Source organism: Ciconia boyciana, chromosome 3 (genome assembly GCF_034638445.1).
Source record: "Ciconia boyciana chromosome 3, ASM3463844v1, whole genome shotgun sequence".
Taxonomy (NCBI): Eukaryota; Metazoa; Chordata; class Aves; order Ciconiiformes; family Ciconiidae; genus Ciconia; species Ciconia boyciana.
The window spans coordinates 69,152,328-69,168,635 of NC_132936.1; the positions used below are offsets into that span (position 1 = coordinate 69,152,328).

The 16,308-nt window shown below is 37.9% G+C and overlaps 1 protein-coding gene across 3 annotated transcripts in view; it reads right to left on the reverse strand.

Annotated features, from left to right (window-relative positions):
• The window catches only part of SYNJ2 (synaptojanin 2), a 68,374-nt gene that overhangs the window by 49,929 nt on the left and 2,137 nt on the right, over positions 1-16,308 (reverse strand). For all 3 annotated transcript variants that reach the window (XM_072856029.1, XM_072856028.1, XM_072856030.1), the window contains exon 2: positions 7,323-7,409. In XM_072856029.1, coding sequence (XP_072712130.1) covers positions 7,323-7,409 — 87 coding nt within the window. The remainder of the gene's footprint in view (positions 1-7,322; positions 7,410-16,308) is intronic.

Consider the following 16,308-nt stretch of genomic DNA (forward strand, 5'->3'; position numbering starts at 1 on the left):
TCAATATATAAAGGGAGCTTATAAGAAAGATAGAGAGAGACTTTTTACCAGGGCCTGTAGTGACAGGACAAGGGGCAATGGTTTTAAACTGAAAAAGGGTAGGTTTAGATTGGATATAAGGAATACATTTTTTTACAGTGAGAGTGGTGAGACACTGGAAGAGGTTGCCCAGAGAAGCTGTGGATGCCCCATCGCCGGGAGTGTTCAAGGTCAGGTTGGACAGGGCTTTGAGCATCCTGATCTAGTGAAAGATGTCCCTGCCCATGGCAGGGAGGTTGGACTAGATGAGCTTTAAAGGTCTCTTCCAACCCAAACCATTCTATGATTCTATATACACAGAATAAGTCTCTTTACAGGACTCCAAATTACGGAGCAGCCTTCATCCTTCATGCACTTTTCATGATGTCTTTGAACAGAGGCAGGCTGGCAAAGGAGTTCACACTCACAGGCCAGAAAATTGAAGAAAAAGGAAGTAAACAGACAAATAGATTTAAGGTACAATAAAGCTAGCCTGCTTTGGCACTTTGTCCTCCTAGACTGCTCTGTGAGGTGAGGTGGTCTTCAGGTCAACTCTAACCCCTCTGATTTGCTTAAATCACTCAGGATATGCTACAAAACAGCCAGAATGCAGAAACCCTACAACACCACAGCCCCCAACACAAATCTCTCTGACTCTGTGCCTTGGAAAAAACTCCCAAGCCGCATCCCCTGATATCACCTTCATCCCAGGTGGTATTTGGACAGTGTTCCTGGGCATCAGCTCTAGGCTATCATTGCACTGTTTGGGGGAGAAAGATCCTTGCCTGATGTGCATGCCGCTCTTGGCACAGGGAGAAAGCTAATCACAATATCCTATTGAGAGCACTCAAGCCTGTGCCCTGCCCCATTTTTATTCACAGCACAGATGTAGCCATAAGGTCCTGAGCAGAGGTAGGGCTCCTGTCAGCCTTTCACTGTTTTAGAACGTCACACAGGAAAATTAATGCTACCAAAATACTACTCCACAAAAGACTTTATTCATCTTTTAATAATGTCTCCATTAAGGTCTAAGAAATCACCCACCACTAAGCTATACAGCTATACACAGTGAAACAAAGCTTCCCCCGTGTTCCCTTCTTTGGCAGCAACCTCAGTTTATGTTTGGGAGTCTCTTCTCTCAATCCCAAACCTTCTTTCTCACACTGTTTCCCCTCAACCCAGGCTGCCAATGTTTTTAAATATATTGATAACTACATTGGACAAGTTTGTGATGGAAATGCTAACTGCGCTACTTCTGCTCACACTTTCACTTAGACATTTTGTTAGATTGAAAATGCTATTCCAAGGAATAAAACAAAAGCATTACATATCCAAATAGTACCTAATATGGCAGAAACCTAGCATTACCAGCCACAGGAAAAATGCTTCTGCTTATTTGCCAGTCACTGAAAGTCCAATTATTATTATGGATATATTAAAGCAAAAAATCAGTCCATTTACTTCTAAATTTAAACTTTAAAAAGCCATTGTGGTTTCTTTTCTGGTATATAAATGTCAACAAGCCATAATCTTTCCTGTTGAAAATAGATACTTAACATGAAAACAGCTGTATCAACCACAACCCTACCTAAATGCACTTAAATTTAAGAGTAGAAATTGCTTCAATTGCTTCAATCAGGATGGATGCTGCTACTGGAGCAAGTAATTTTTATAAAAAGCAAAATTAAAATCAACTTTCTCCATGTCTAAAAATCGCAGATACTAAGTTATTTGGTAATTGTTCATTCATTGCAAGGAAAATAACATTTTTAGCTGACAAGAATTTACTGAACAAATCTTTTAGTTCCTAAACAATTCATTTTTATTATCCAGTAAATTTCACAAAAGAATGCAAGAAGTTGCATTCCTGGTTTACTACACCCACCCGTCCAAAAAAAAGAAAAAAAAACAACAATAAAAACCCCAAACAAACCAACCAACAACAACAACAACAAAATCCTGCTATCAACACAACATGGAATTTCCTACAGTAGGTGGATTTGTGAGGCCATGGCACAAGAAAGAGAGGATTTTTCTAATTAAATTAGTTTTGCTGAGCAAACTCTGAAAATATCACAACTTTAATGAAATTGAAACACCCAGACATTCCTTAAAGCTAGAAGGTATCGCCCCTTAAAACAGTCGAGATTATTCCATTAATCCCTGCAGCCTTAACTTTTCAAAACTGCAGCTCACTACCATTTCCAATTCTGTAATTATGTTAAAAATACTGCTGCTTTTAAGTTTCCAGTGAAACTGTTTTTATGCAAGTAGTACTTGAAGTACCAGACTAACACCAATCACAACAAAAATACATCAGATAGTCCAGTCAAATCCACCTGGCAGCATCATCAGGAAGCGTATTATGAGGTTACAACCTTTGAAAGGAGCTAAACAGTATTCAAGGTATTTATGTTTCTTTGGTCCAGAACATCAACAGCAACATGGAAAAAAAATACTAAAGCCATGAAATGAGCAGTCACCGCTTAAGTGTAAGCTCAAATAAGTCAGGAAGCTGAGTTTTAAAATGCTGGCAGTGCATCCTCAAGATCAAAGGGAGAATTAACACTAAATCAATTCCCTAAAGTCAGTGGCCCTGCCAGTGCTACCACTGCAGTCAGTCTACAGAGGCTCCCTGCATATCTGGAGTAGGGGACAGGCAAAACTCCAGTCTTATTTCTTGAAACAGGACCCCAACAGCTCCTATCAAAAGAAGTAATTAATGGAAGTACACTGGGTGGAAAATTTATGGTAATTTTCCCTTGATTTCATGTGCAGTACAGTAGCAGAAAGCATGTTATATTCAGCTGACAGCTGCAAAGTGCATTATGAATGGGGCCAGCACTACAGCCAACAAAAAGCAACCCAAAAAAATGGAAAACTTTTTCCTGTGAAGTAATCAAGGCTCCAGGTCTGGCTCTTACACTTCACTTTGTACCAACAACCACATCAGCTGCAGACTATTTACTAGGCCCCCCACCTTGGAAAACAAATTCTTTTTAAAAAAACCAAACAAACCTGTTACAAGTAGTTTAATGTGCAATCCTGCTTCATATTAGCCTTTCTGAACTTTACACGTAGATGAATGATTTAGGAACATAAGAACTGCAGTTGACGATCATACCTGTGGAAACGTGCCTCATTTCCTTAGAATGCAATCTGGAATGTTTTAAAGAAATCTCTGAAATAATTTTAGAGCAAGAAGTAAAGTGTTGCTTACTGGTCATGCTTTCTACAGCAACACATCTATGAAAAAGCAAGACCCACCTACAGTACTAAAGAAAAAAAATCTTTCAAAGCTTATGGACCAAATTTTGATCTCAGATAGATGGGTATAAATGTTCAATGCATCATGACCAATATCATTATTTTGCCCCATTACAGCTATAAATCACCACAACAGTCTGTAAAGAACACTTCTGAAGAAATGCAAAAAATGTTTTACTCACAGTGATATGTGCTGAATGCTCTTTTATCAGGTTGCACAAAGGAGGCAGAGGATGGAGAATATTTGGCATAGAAACAAGACAAAAATAACTCGCATCCATTTTTTCAAAAGCTCTTGTGAAACCAACTGCCTTAATCCAAGTTGAACAGGAAACACAGTTCTGGTACGTCACACCCTACAATAATAAGCTGCAGTTTCTGTATTTAACCTGCCTACATGACTCAAGGCAATTGTTTCCCCTGCAGTTTATGGGATGACTTCAGAGTTGCTTATTATGAGCTGCAGTGAAAAGGAAGTAATATTCAATTCTCATTTTGTCCTTCTTAACTGTAAATATTTCACTCAAGATTGCCTTTTCCTTTCAAAAATTAATTCGCTCCAGTTTTTGCTCTTTCTCCATTCCAACACAGTCATGCCATTGTCTTATGTTCCCTCAGCCTATTCCATCTCCACTCCACACATACCTCCACTTCACTTTATAGTCTACTGAAAAACAATTTGCAAGGTATTTTTACCTCTCATCTGCCTTCAAAACTAGCAACAGAACACAGCAGAGTAGCAGATTCTAAGCATCTAGCTGAAAATCTCTGAGGAAATCTATAGCAGAATTATGAAAAGAACCAAGATTTTCCAAACTACAGTTTTAGTCTCAAAGATACACTTTCTCCCCCTTCTAAATACAATTATATATTAGGAAATGTTCAAAAGGAATATAAAACAGGTACTTAGTTGTCCTTTTTGCCTTTGAAATGTCTTCCTTTCAACTAGACATTGTATATGTGCAAGAGCAAGAGTATATACACAGTCAAATTAATTCAGAATGTCTCCCCAAATACAGCAGCTGTATTAAACTGAACAACCTATGTGGTGATGGTGTCAAAATACTACCTTATATATGTACCCCTTCCTAACATCACAGTGTCTTAAACCAAACACCGCAAAGCCAGCTCTTTTAACACTTTGCTTAAGATGTATTTGCTAGATCTTCTTTGGCAGGAAAATCTTGGCTGAGATACAGCTCCGAAACACTGTACAATTCATTCTGCTGCCATCCATCTCACAAAAGAAAGCAGAAGAACTTAGTGAGTCATGTTAACAGACATAAGTACATAGAAGTGAATGTTATTACTGGTGGGAAACATTAACTTTGTGAGTCAGTTTCACATATTTCATCTACTTTCTTGTGAAAAGCACTATCTACTTTGGCAGGCGTTCAATGTGATTTATTTGAATTCCTAAGTAGCGATATTTACAGATTAATTAAAGTGCTCAGAGACATCTTTCATGTCTTGAAAAAAAGTCTCCCCTTCTGCTCTACAAATATACTCTTTTAATATCCCAGTGGAACGTACTTTCACAAATATTTTCAGTTAATTTAGTACTTATTGTCTGCAGGTTTCCAGTAGTAAGAAAAAAATACTGATACTCCTACACATAGAACAAAGTCTATGTGGTCACTGATGCTCAGTGAAGAGCTGGCCAATTATGCCCTTGTTTGCAGCTGCTAGAATACATTATATAAAAAAACAAAAAAAGTTACATTGCATTCCTTTTTAGCGTTAACCTTTTATGCAAGCAATAGCTAAAGGGATGGAACTTACTTATACATAAGATGGAAGATCTAACTAAGATCGTGAAAAAAATCTGGGCTACCTCTTTGTCCTGGTTTCAGCTGAGATAGAGTTAATTTTCTTTATAGTGGCTGGTATGGGGCTATGTTTTGGATTTGTGCTGAAAACAGTGTTGATAATACAGAGATGTTTTAGTTGTTGCTGCACTAGTCAAGGACTTTTCAGCTTCCCGTGCTCTACCAGGTGCACAAGAAGTTGGGAGGGGACACAGCCAGGATAGTTGATCCAAACTGACCAAAGGGCTCTTCTATACCATATGACGTCATGCTCAGTATATAAAGCTGGGGAAGAAGAAGGAAGGGGGGGACGTTCAGAGTGATGGTGTTTGTCTTCCCAAGTAACCATTACACATGGTGGAGCCCTGCTTTCCTGGAGGTGGCTGAATACCTGCCTGCCTATGGGAAGGAGTGAATGAATTCCTTGCTTTGCTTTGCTTGCGTGCACGGCTTTTGCTTTACTTATTAAACTGTCTTTATCTCAACCCACGAGTTTTCTCACTTTTACTCTTCTGATTCTCTCCCCCATCCCACCAGGGGGGAGTGAGTGAGTGGCATGGTGGTGCTTAGTTGCCAGCTGGGGCTGAACCACGACACTCTTGAATGGTGAGATGGCATGCAATCATCTTTGCTTTTTAAAACATATTCAGCAGCAGAAAATGTTTACTTACCTTTGCTTACCATTACAGCATGACCCTCCTGACTTTTCACTCAATCACTACTGAAGTTTGCCTCCAGTAGTTAACTTTTTTATCCAATTACCAATAAAATTTTTAACAATCCTTTCCAAAGGAAGTCCTGTACCAGGACTTGTAATTTAATGCTAGAACAAGACAGAGATGCAGTGACAAAGCTCAGAGAGGAAAAACCTCACACTTTAAGGGCACTGAAGTTAAGCAGGTGTGGTTCAAAAACACGTAAGGACATGGGAAACACAGAAATAAAAGGAGAAAAGAGAAAAAATAAGGCTGAGAATACTTCATATCCCATTTGAAATAATTCACCTTTTAATATGAAGACTAAAATCGGATGTATTTAGTACCCATCACGTACAAGAAGCTACCCTCATCTGTAACTTGAAGAGCTTGAATTCAATAGCTACATTCCTTTACTATTACAACAGGATTCATTAGACTCCTATGAAGAAAAACAGGTCCAAATGCCAAGAAAAACTAATCACAAGCCCTCCATTTATAATTACATTAACAAATTGATATTAATCTCCATAGAAATTCCTAATTAACTCCACAAGAAACAAAACAAACAAAAAGCCCACATTAATTTTAAAAGACTAGATGGACATACAGTTTTAAATTATGACACAGAAATCTTTCAGATTGCAGTCGCCTCTTCAGATCAATCTCAAGTCATATTACTCATGCCATAAAATGGTAAGTGAGCTATAAAAAGATACACTTCTATCTACTGGTCTAAATACACCAGCGCTCACACCACCACTGCCTTTGGCAGATTCCTTGATGAGCATCAAGTTATACGGAAAACAGTCTTGTCATTCCTCCAATTCAAAATTAAGACTTACTGTAAGAAGACCATAGGAACAAGGCATATAGCGCTTTTTGTTTTAATGCATCTTTTTCATGAGTGAATTTGAAGTCTGCTGTGTAAGGTACTATTACCTTCAAATCAATGACTGCAGTTCTTTTCCTAAAACATGCTATTTCCATTAACATTCCTGTAGGCAGTGTAATAGCAAATCCTTTGCTAAATCAAGATTCCCAAACTGTACAGAAATTTACAGCAATGACAGTAAATATTCCTTACTATACTAGCTGAAGTTAAAGGCCTGCTTCTGCAAATCCTTATCCATGTGAATTACCCAATTAAAGGCAATTGGGCATTATAGCAAGGACTGGGAATCTGTAGTACTGCAGTCTCAGATGACCATGACTTAAACATGATCGTTCAAAAAAAAGTAAAACATCATAGTTTGCCTTGGACAAATGGGGCAAGGGGGAAAAAAAAGACAATTATCTTCAGGCAACTAAGAATGTTAGACAAAACAAAAGTTAGGAAAAGTCCAAAATTCTTAGACTATCGCTTAGCAGTATGCTTTTGGCACAGGATAGAAAAAGAAATAGAACTTTTCCAGACTGAATGTAACAAGGTGCAATTAGCTTTCACAAGTTAAGGATTCAGACAACTTCAGCCACTTGTTGTTTGGCATTGTCTGGACACTTTATAATCTCAGTCATACAGATGGTCACTTACCACTTTTAAGCTGAAGCTCTCCTAAGCAGCCGTAAGCATCCATGAGCTTTTCGTATTGTCCTTTAATTGCATCCTTTTCTTCTGGAGCTGAAAAACAAAATGAAAGGCAGCAAATCTTAGTTTTCCAGTCTTTATCAAATTTTCAGATTGCTACAGCCTACATCAATGCTTCCCAGCTGATTTTGCTCAGTAAACAAAACTACAGTACAAAGGTAGGGTTAAAATGCTGTAAGAACACAGTGATAAAAAGTGATGAAACAGAAATGCATAGCCTCTCCACACACCACCCTAGAAGAAAGAAGGGCACTAACGACCCTTCCAAACAATGTGATCATTAGTAATGTTCTTATTCTATGGTACAGATGCCACATCAACTTCAGAATAAGCAAAGGAATATGCAGGCACATGTAAACTTTACACCATTCTAAAATAAGAACAAAAATAATAATTTGTCTGGCCATAAGCTAAAATATATCTTTTCTTAATGTGCAAAACCAGATGGTTTCTTTTTCCAGATTCTCACAGTCTAATTTCAGACAGAATCAGGGGGTTTTTTTATGCAAGATAACATAATTTGATGTACACACCTCAGATGTTGATTCCAAGAGGAATTAAACTTACATTTTAGTGAAGTAAGAATTAGCTGTTTAAAAATAAATAAATAAAATTAAAGGGTCAGATGCTGATATTAGATTTGTGTATTTCTGCAACAACTGACTTCAATAGGCACAAACTGAACATTTAGATATTAAGCCAGAACATGGCTCAAACTTGTCACTGGCTACTTTAAAGTAAAACCAAAACACTTCCTGAATGAGTAAGTCTGTGTTTTGTATATATTTCCTAATGAGGAGCAAGGTTAGCCTCATGAATGAGGAAAACGGGCTGTGACCCTCAAATGTCCATTTACTTCCTAAACCACAGATAAACAGCAACATGGTACTTTCAGAGGTTAGCTAATACTTTAGAATCTTATGCTCCTAATAAACTTCAGCAGTTAAAAAAAATCTGAAACCTCCAGGCATAAAAAGGACAAACTGAACTGCCTGCAATGGATGATGGAACAGAAAAGAAAGAAACAGACTTCTCTTTATAAACCTCGAGAGGCAAGTAGCTCAGTGAGAAGCATGGAAAACAAATAAGTATCTCGTATGTCGCTGACATTTTGAAGTGAAAGGAAGGACACTTCCACTTGCACAATTCTTGTGGATACCTTAGTAGAGGCAAGCCCCAAAGGAAATCAAAACACATTTGTCTCAATTTTTGCATCCGTGACAAATAGAGAAGACTTGTTAATTTTTTTCAAATTTTATTTTTTACATCAGACTTTCACAACTTATCTATTTTGCTTTCTTACAAACACTGAGTGAATTATAGAAACTAGTAAAACGTTGATACCACACACACCAGTGAAACAAAAACCTTGATACCACACACACCAGTGAAACAAAACATAAGCAACAGAAAGAAGATAAAGGGATTTTTATTGGGTAAGGTAAACCTCTGGACAGCAACAATGTAAATATTCAGTATCAGCACCTCTTAAGAGCTGAGACTCTGGAAGCTTAGTTCTCTGGCACTTCAAAAAAACTTCAGCAAAAACAGTTTAGATAAACTACAACAGTGTTTCATTTTTTAAAAGGCTCCCTCTCAGGCCTTCCTTACGTATTTAAAAAAAAAAAAAAAGTTAAAAGTGATGTTTCGCTTTCCATGGCACCTTCACTAGAAAAAAGCAGCAACAACATACTGACTTTTTTCTTAAATTTGTTCTCTACCTTAAAAGCTTATCTTTATTCCCTTTAAAATAAAAAGGAAAAACCATAAACAAAATTCTTGCTCCAAGTATTCCACCTCTAAGAAATAGAGAACAATAGAAATAGCAAGAGATTCAGATCTCAGACTGATGCAGGAGCTCGCAAACTTGCAGGCTAGGCACAATCTGAAAACATTTAAAAGACATCTTGAAAGCACAGTAATACTCTTCAAAATAGAATTACGGGTTGGAAAGCTGGCTGTTAAAGTGTCTGGTAAGAGCATGATCCAAAAGAACAGAATTTATTTCAGTGTGGAAATAAGCAACACACAACTCATGCTGCTAACAGCAAGAAGCACCTGACACTGGCACGTACACAAGCCACCAAAATTTCCCAGGTCAAGCCACACACACACAACACACACGCATCAGCTCCTGGCACGGGACTTCTCCAAATGCACAGACAAATAGCTGTGTTTTGCCAGTAGTGGTACAGAAATACCCCGTCGTTCTGGGCAGGCCATTTGAGAGAACATTTTCCTGCACAGCATCATCAGTCAGGGCATCAGTACCAGCAGAGCTGCCTGGAAGGGAGAAGCAGGTTCCAAACACAAAGCTCCAGGAGGACTCGGCTCCATTGCCACTCTTTTTGGCTGGCTAACAACTTGCCAATAACTTCTACCACATGGCAGATTCTGTTATTTATTCTAGGGTTCATTTTGCTCCCTGAAGCAATTTAGACTCAGAAACCAAAAATGCAACAAAGTGATCTTTCCTTGACATCTCCATGCACTCTCTAAAGATACAGCATGCTCCAAGACCTCACCTGTGGATAGTCCGAGAGGGAAGGAACATGCCAAACAGACATGGCTATGCCTGTGGGTCATGCAAATGGACAGGCCAGAATATTTTAGTGCATAGAGACCAAATTTGTGTGGCAAAAAACCCCCCTCCCTTTGTTATATATACTGATGGAATCTGAAGTCTACTGTCCCATTATACTCCTCTGTGTTGCACAAACTCCTGAGATGCACTATGATCACCGTCATTTTGCATGGGCTGGGGCAGCAGAGGTCAGGCAGCAGCTCCCGCACGCTGCACCCCCTCCATAAGGGACCTCGTGAACTGGGGGGATGACTCCTTCGTCCCTCACAGCCTCCAGCCACCACAGCACTGTCTTGCTCCATGCCTTGCCAGTGTGCAAGGGAGGATACAGGTGTCATCTCTTGAGCACTGGGAGGTCCTAGCTGGATTCTGACACACCTCAGCCAATTTTTTTTGGGTTTTGGAGGGGGTGAGGGAGAAGGAGGAGGAATCCCCAGCAATCACTATAAAAAACAATACACAGGAAGGATGACTAGAGCGTGACTTTAAAAGGACATTATTGCAGAGGGCTTGAGCCAAGTTCATATCTTATTATTAAAAATAAATATTTATAAATCTTAAAAATTTCTTATTGAAATCTCAAATAACTGTCATCAAAACCTGGTCTGAAACATCTCCTAGAGTATTTTGCAAACAGTGCTAGGACACTACTTTGCCAGAATCAGAGAGCGACTACACAGAGAACAAAACTCACTGACGTGCTACTGCCTTTGCTGGATGAAGAAGAGAGTTAAAGGGAAAAATTACTACAGAACTCTAAAGGATTGTTGACAAACAGGGAAAATATAAACCATATCTGACAAGTTTCAACAGTATTGAAAATACTGTTTTAGCAACAACATTTGACAGCTAGATGTGTCCAAAGACATAGCACTTTTCTAATCAGTAACATGAAAATTATTTCCATGTTTCTCTGAAAAATGTTCCAAAGTCAGGGTTTTTGTTCTGCAATGGCTTTCATAAAAGCTCTGAAATGCAGAGGCAGTGAGAGCGGTCTGCTTGAAAACCTAGGACAAGGACTGGATGTTTAACTATACTCTGATCACACATAAAATCCTTCCTTTTTCAAGCCAGACAGCTTGAGTTACATACATACATATATAGTTAATACACTACACTGCTACAGAAGTTGACGAAACTCACGAAAAAGTTTTCTACTTAGAGAACAAGCAGAGTTTGCAAATACAGAGTGCATTTGTTTACTACTTAATAATAGCTATAGGTACTAAAGAGTACACATAGTAATTACCAAACTTCACTAAAGCTTTCCATTAATATTTTTAGTAATCTTTCCTTCCACTAAGCATATAATTGAGTATCCACCCCTCTGCAATAATTACCACAACTGTGTTGTGTTCATAACAGCTTTACAGACCTGCACACTGTCTGCATTCCTCAGGCACTTTTCTTAATATAAATAATGTAAAAGCCCCTGATGTAAATTATATATAAGGTTGGCATGTTAGCTCAAAATTTTAACCCTTGCAAAACAAGAGGCACACAATAATTCAGTGAAACTAAGCTACAATAAACTCAACTAAAAGTGATCTTCTTCCATGCGTAAAATATTTCAGAGCCAAAGAAAAACACCATGAAAAGACACACAACTACATATACCACATGGCCTATCCAAGTGTGACTTCCTGCTTGTAAAAGCTGCAAATTCGATTTAATGGCTAGCAGGAACTAGCTAGACGTATGCAGTTTCCTTTATTCAACCCTTTCTTAGGGCTGATCCCCCAGACTTCAGCAGGAACCAACAGGGCTCTCAAACATATGGTGTCCAGAAAGGTCAGTGACCAGAGGGAGAAGGCAGAAAGGTACCATAGTTCCAAGTCCAACATTAAGGACAGACACAGTAACGCCTACAACTTAAAGATAAAACTGAAGAAAGAACTCTTGAAGAAGAGAGTCTGGGACCAGGTTACAGATTCTGGCTCTCCCCTCTGATTATTAAGCCTGATTCTGGAAACAGACACCTGCTTAGCTGTAGGTACCGCTATACTTGTACATTCTGAAGCATTTCTAAGTACTTTTAGAAACACAGGTTTGATGCGACAGGGTCTCAGTAGCTTGTTTCCTTTATTTGTGCTGTTTAGCATTTTGGGGAAAGAGGTTTGAATTTTCCCCAGAAAGAACAAATCTATAATCCAACAGAAATTTCATACATAAAAAAAACCAAAAACACGTGAGAAAAAAAAAAAAATACACTACTGTCAGCATCTTACCTAGAAATATGTCCAATGTCTGGTATTATCAGTTTAGATAATTAACCCGCCTCCAAATTCTGTTTTCTGTCATCCTCGGACAGGCCTAAAGCATTTTGTTGTATTTTCATTTATTTTCATTATCTTTCATCACTAAAATCTTCCTGTTCACATTCAATTCAAGCTACACAGGCATTATGCAAGTCATACTGTATTCTGAAATACCATATAGGTCAAGCAATACAGAGTTGGGAAGAGGTCTGTGGTCAGAGTTACAGTTAAGAGAGTCTGGATATTCAAAACATTAAGCAATATATTTACCAATTTTGTAGAAAGTGGTATTTCTGGTTGAAAACACAACAAACAAATCAACAAAGTGTCATTTTGCAAAGATCAGTTCACTGGCTTCCTGTATTAGATTGAAAACATTCTGTTTCTAGTGAGGGATGATGTTTTCATAGCTGCATGTATATATATGAATATTTTTATTCACAACCAAAGAATAATGGACTCATAAAACCACCGGGTTTCTACTGGCCAGTGCTGTGGTCTGCAAGCAGTCAAGATAAAAGAGAAGTCCCCAAGTCATTTCTCTAGAGCTTGACCGTTATCTTTATGTGGTTCCTGTCATATATTACATATATTAACATAGAAACTTGTAGTCACTACAGTCATAAACCATCAAGCAGAATTTATACCTCACAACCACTAACAGTTTCCTAGCATAGATAATGAGTCTTGTAATCTACACTCTACATTTATACCAATACACCTTCCCTCTTCTGTGTACTCAATTTCCATTTCAACAACAGCAAAGGAACTGTAACTCACACTTGTTCCTATAACCTATAGCAGTGAATTTCAGCCTGAGAAACCATAGTTTGCAAGTGCCCATTGCCAGTGTAACCAAGAAAAGCAAAGCTTCTGCTATGTAGATTACTTCCACTACAAGTTTTGTAGGAATCCACAAATGGAAAAAGTTTGAACACCACTAAACTACAGAAAACTTGATAAAAATTTGTAATTGGATTATTTGATTATTTTTTTTAAATTTAAACAAGAAGTTTTAGGAATACAGATAGAATAGGGAGATTAGCTATATAAATATCCTGGCATAAGAGTAAAAATTAGTCATGCTGTAAGGCTCATTGTTTTGGATAGTGTATAGTGCTTAGAAATACATTCACAATACCTTTACAGAAGTATTGGTGTTTGATTTCCATACCCCACTCAGTGCCATATTTATCCACCTAAATACAAAACTAAAGCTTACTGTAAACAGTGAACATACATACAGCACAGAAACTGCATTCTGTACAAAAAAAGATATGCAGGTAAATAATTGCCACTTCCTGGTTTTGCATCCTTCCCCCTGCAAGGCTATACCCTGATTTCACTCAGCTGCATTAGAGAACCACACACCTACCTGCAACTGAAGCTGCAGAGCAGGCACAGAGCTGCTCTGTGGAGTGTACATACCCCTTAACTCTACGTAAGTTTGCCTCTAGTAAAGGCTTACTTCCCAGATTTGTGGGTGAAAGTCTGGAGGAAAAACTTCAGCCATATTTGTGAAAACATACATTGTATCAGCTTTGAATTTCAGTATTTTCAAAAGACCATGGTCATTTAGGATTGACTGTATCAGGTGTTATAACACCCTTTAATAAAAGCAATTGCAGAATCAAAGTGCTTACAAAAAAAAAAAAAAATTCCGTGCACCCTTTGGCTCTGCCCTTGCAAAAACATATTTTTATGCTGCATTTCAATAGCAGAGCACTCCTGTTGACATCATTTCACTGAGATTACCTGCTATAATAAAGTTAAATAACTGCATTTTCAGCACTATAGCCTTAGTTTAGTTCAGTGACTGCCTTGACAGCAGTTCAGAACTGCCTTGTGCAGTTCACTTCATCTATAAAGCGTTAAAACTGTAATGTGTTAAAAGTAGGAATAGCATATGTATCTATACTCCCTCTTGTATAAGCAAAAACTTCTAAATCAATGACAATTTTTCTTCATCCTTCATGACTCTAAGTTTCTTCCATAGAATCTAATTATTGATGTTCTAGTTCAGAGAATTCCTGGAAGAATTGTTTCAGGCTGTCACCCATCCTTCTGGAGATGACTGAAGCTTCAGGGTTGCCAGTGGCAAAAAAAGCCTCTTGCAAAATGTGCTGTTAAATTCAAAACAGTGAGTTTTGCCCTCCGCCCTACAGTGACATCATGAGAAGAGGAAGAAAAACTCCCATCTTCAAAAATACTATCTAATTTATGATAGAACAGAAAATTGTTCTGTTTATATTACATCGCTATACAGACTAAGTTAAGGGGTTTGGGGTTATGTAGCTAGGTTGCCCGCTGTGATTTTTGATTCCTTGATTTTTCCAAAAGTTTCGTAGGTTAGGTTTCCCTTACAGCCCAAGCATGCTCATTTTATAAATTGCTGACATCTCAGATAATTAGAAATCTCCATAATACTTTCCCACTACTGATATCAAATGTGCAAATATTTTTCAAGTTAAAAGTATTAAATCTCTATATGCAATAAGGAAATATAACCAATTTACAACTAAAATTGTCATCACAATCTTTATAACATACGGAGAGAGGAAAAAGTATAAAGTCATCCATTCACAAGACAGTATAAAATTTTTGGTTTACACATCTGAAAGGGTTTATTTTAATTATGAGTTTGCCAGAGGCTTACAGCCTGTATAAACGCCAGTGTCTATACAAGTGTGTGGTTTTTTACATTTCTTTTTTGTAATGCCTCTTCTTCTAGGATGATTCTCACTCCCTTCTGCCACTAGGTTAAATTCAACATTTAAGTTTCTTCTAGCACAAAAGTATTATAGAAGCAATTGAACTTTCAAAAAAATGCAGATGTTGTGCCTGTTCAAGGGCAAAGAGACACTTGGTAATTATGGAAATAGAATAACGAACAATGACTAAAATTTCCTCTCAGGCCTTCGTTGTCCATCCATGATTATTCCTCTCTACAGTTCTATGAACATGAGGCTGCTACTGCAAAACTGCATAAACTATTGTACAACTTAAGTGCTCCAGGTATACGTATCTGCTTTTATTTAGTGTGGAGGTTTGCATAAGGCACAGTTGCATAATTCCTCCTCACCACAGGCATGCAATTTAAAAACTTTGTCTTAGAAATGGAAAATTAGACAGAGAAATCCTAGGGCTAGTATATCTGAAACCACACATAATACAAACTGTTAACCTTCCACTGAAGTGTTCGATGGTTAGTAACAACCTAAAGTCCAGGCAAACAAAACAGAATTAAAGTTGTTTCTGTTACCACCCTGGCTACAGAGCTTCCTCTTCACAATTCTTGTAAATTTACCATCACAATACCTACTGCTGGTTTTCCCTCCTTTTCTGGTCCTTTGCTGCACAAACAGAAGACACTAACTAAACAGGCTCAACTGGATAAACTAGCTTTTCCTACAATATAGGAACCAAGCCAGGCAGGAAAAGAGAAACCAAATGAAATAAAATGATAAAGTTATTAACATGGAGCGGGCTGGATGCCAACACATGCATGATTACAGTTATCTAACGAGGTGACACTGGACTTTCAAAAGGCATGGCAAACAAGCTTTTACACTAGCCACTGTACAGATCACTACTTCAAAATTCTTCTAACACACATTTTAAAGAGACTATATAAATTCTCTAATCATTTTTAGCTACAGCAATTCAAATGGGGGATAGCAACACTGGGGGAGAAAAATCTATCATAAGTTGATAATTCCCTTAATTAGTGCGATTGCAAATAATCTTTCCAACTACTGGCTTCATACAAATGGCTTGGGGTCGGCTAGATGAACACTGGTCTCTCAATTTTATTCATGCACATTGGCTTTAGGCAGTAGAGCTGCTTTAGATTTGCATCAGATAAATGAAATACAGACCAAAACCCACTGATATCAGTGGAGAGCTTTAATGTCAACAGGTTTTTGAATCAGGGAAAGTGAGTAAAATGCTGCTCAGTAGTACCAGACTTTTCACTTTGTCAGTTCATTGAAAATTGACACAAAAACCCCCTAGAAAAACAGAACACATTAATGTCCACTATTACCAATGAATTTAACAAGAAACTGAACCCCCAAAGTATCACACAATA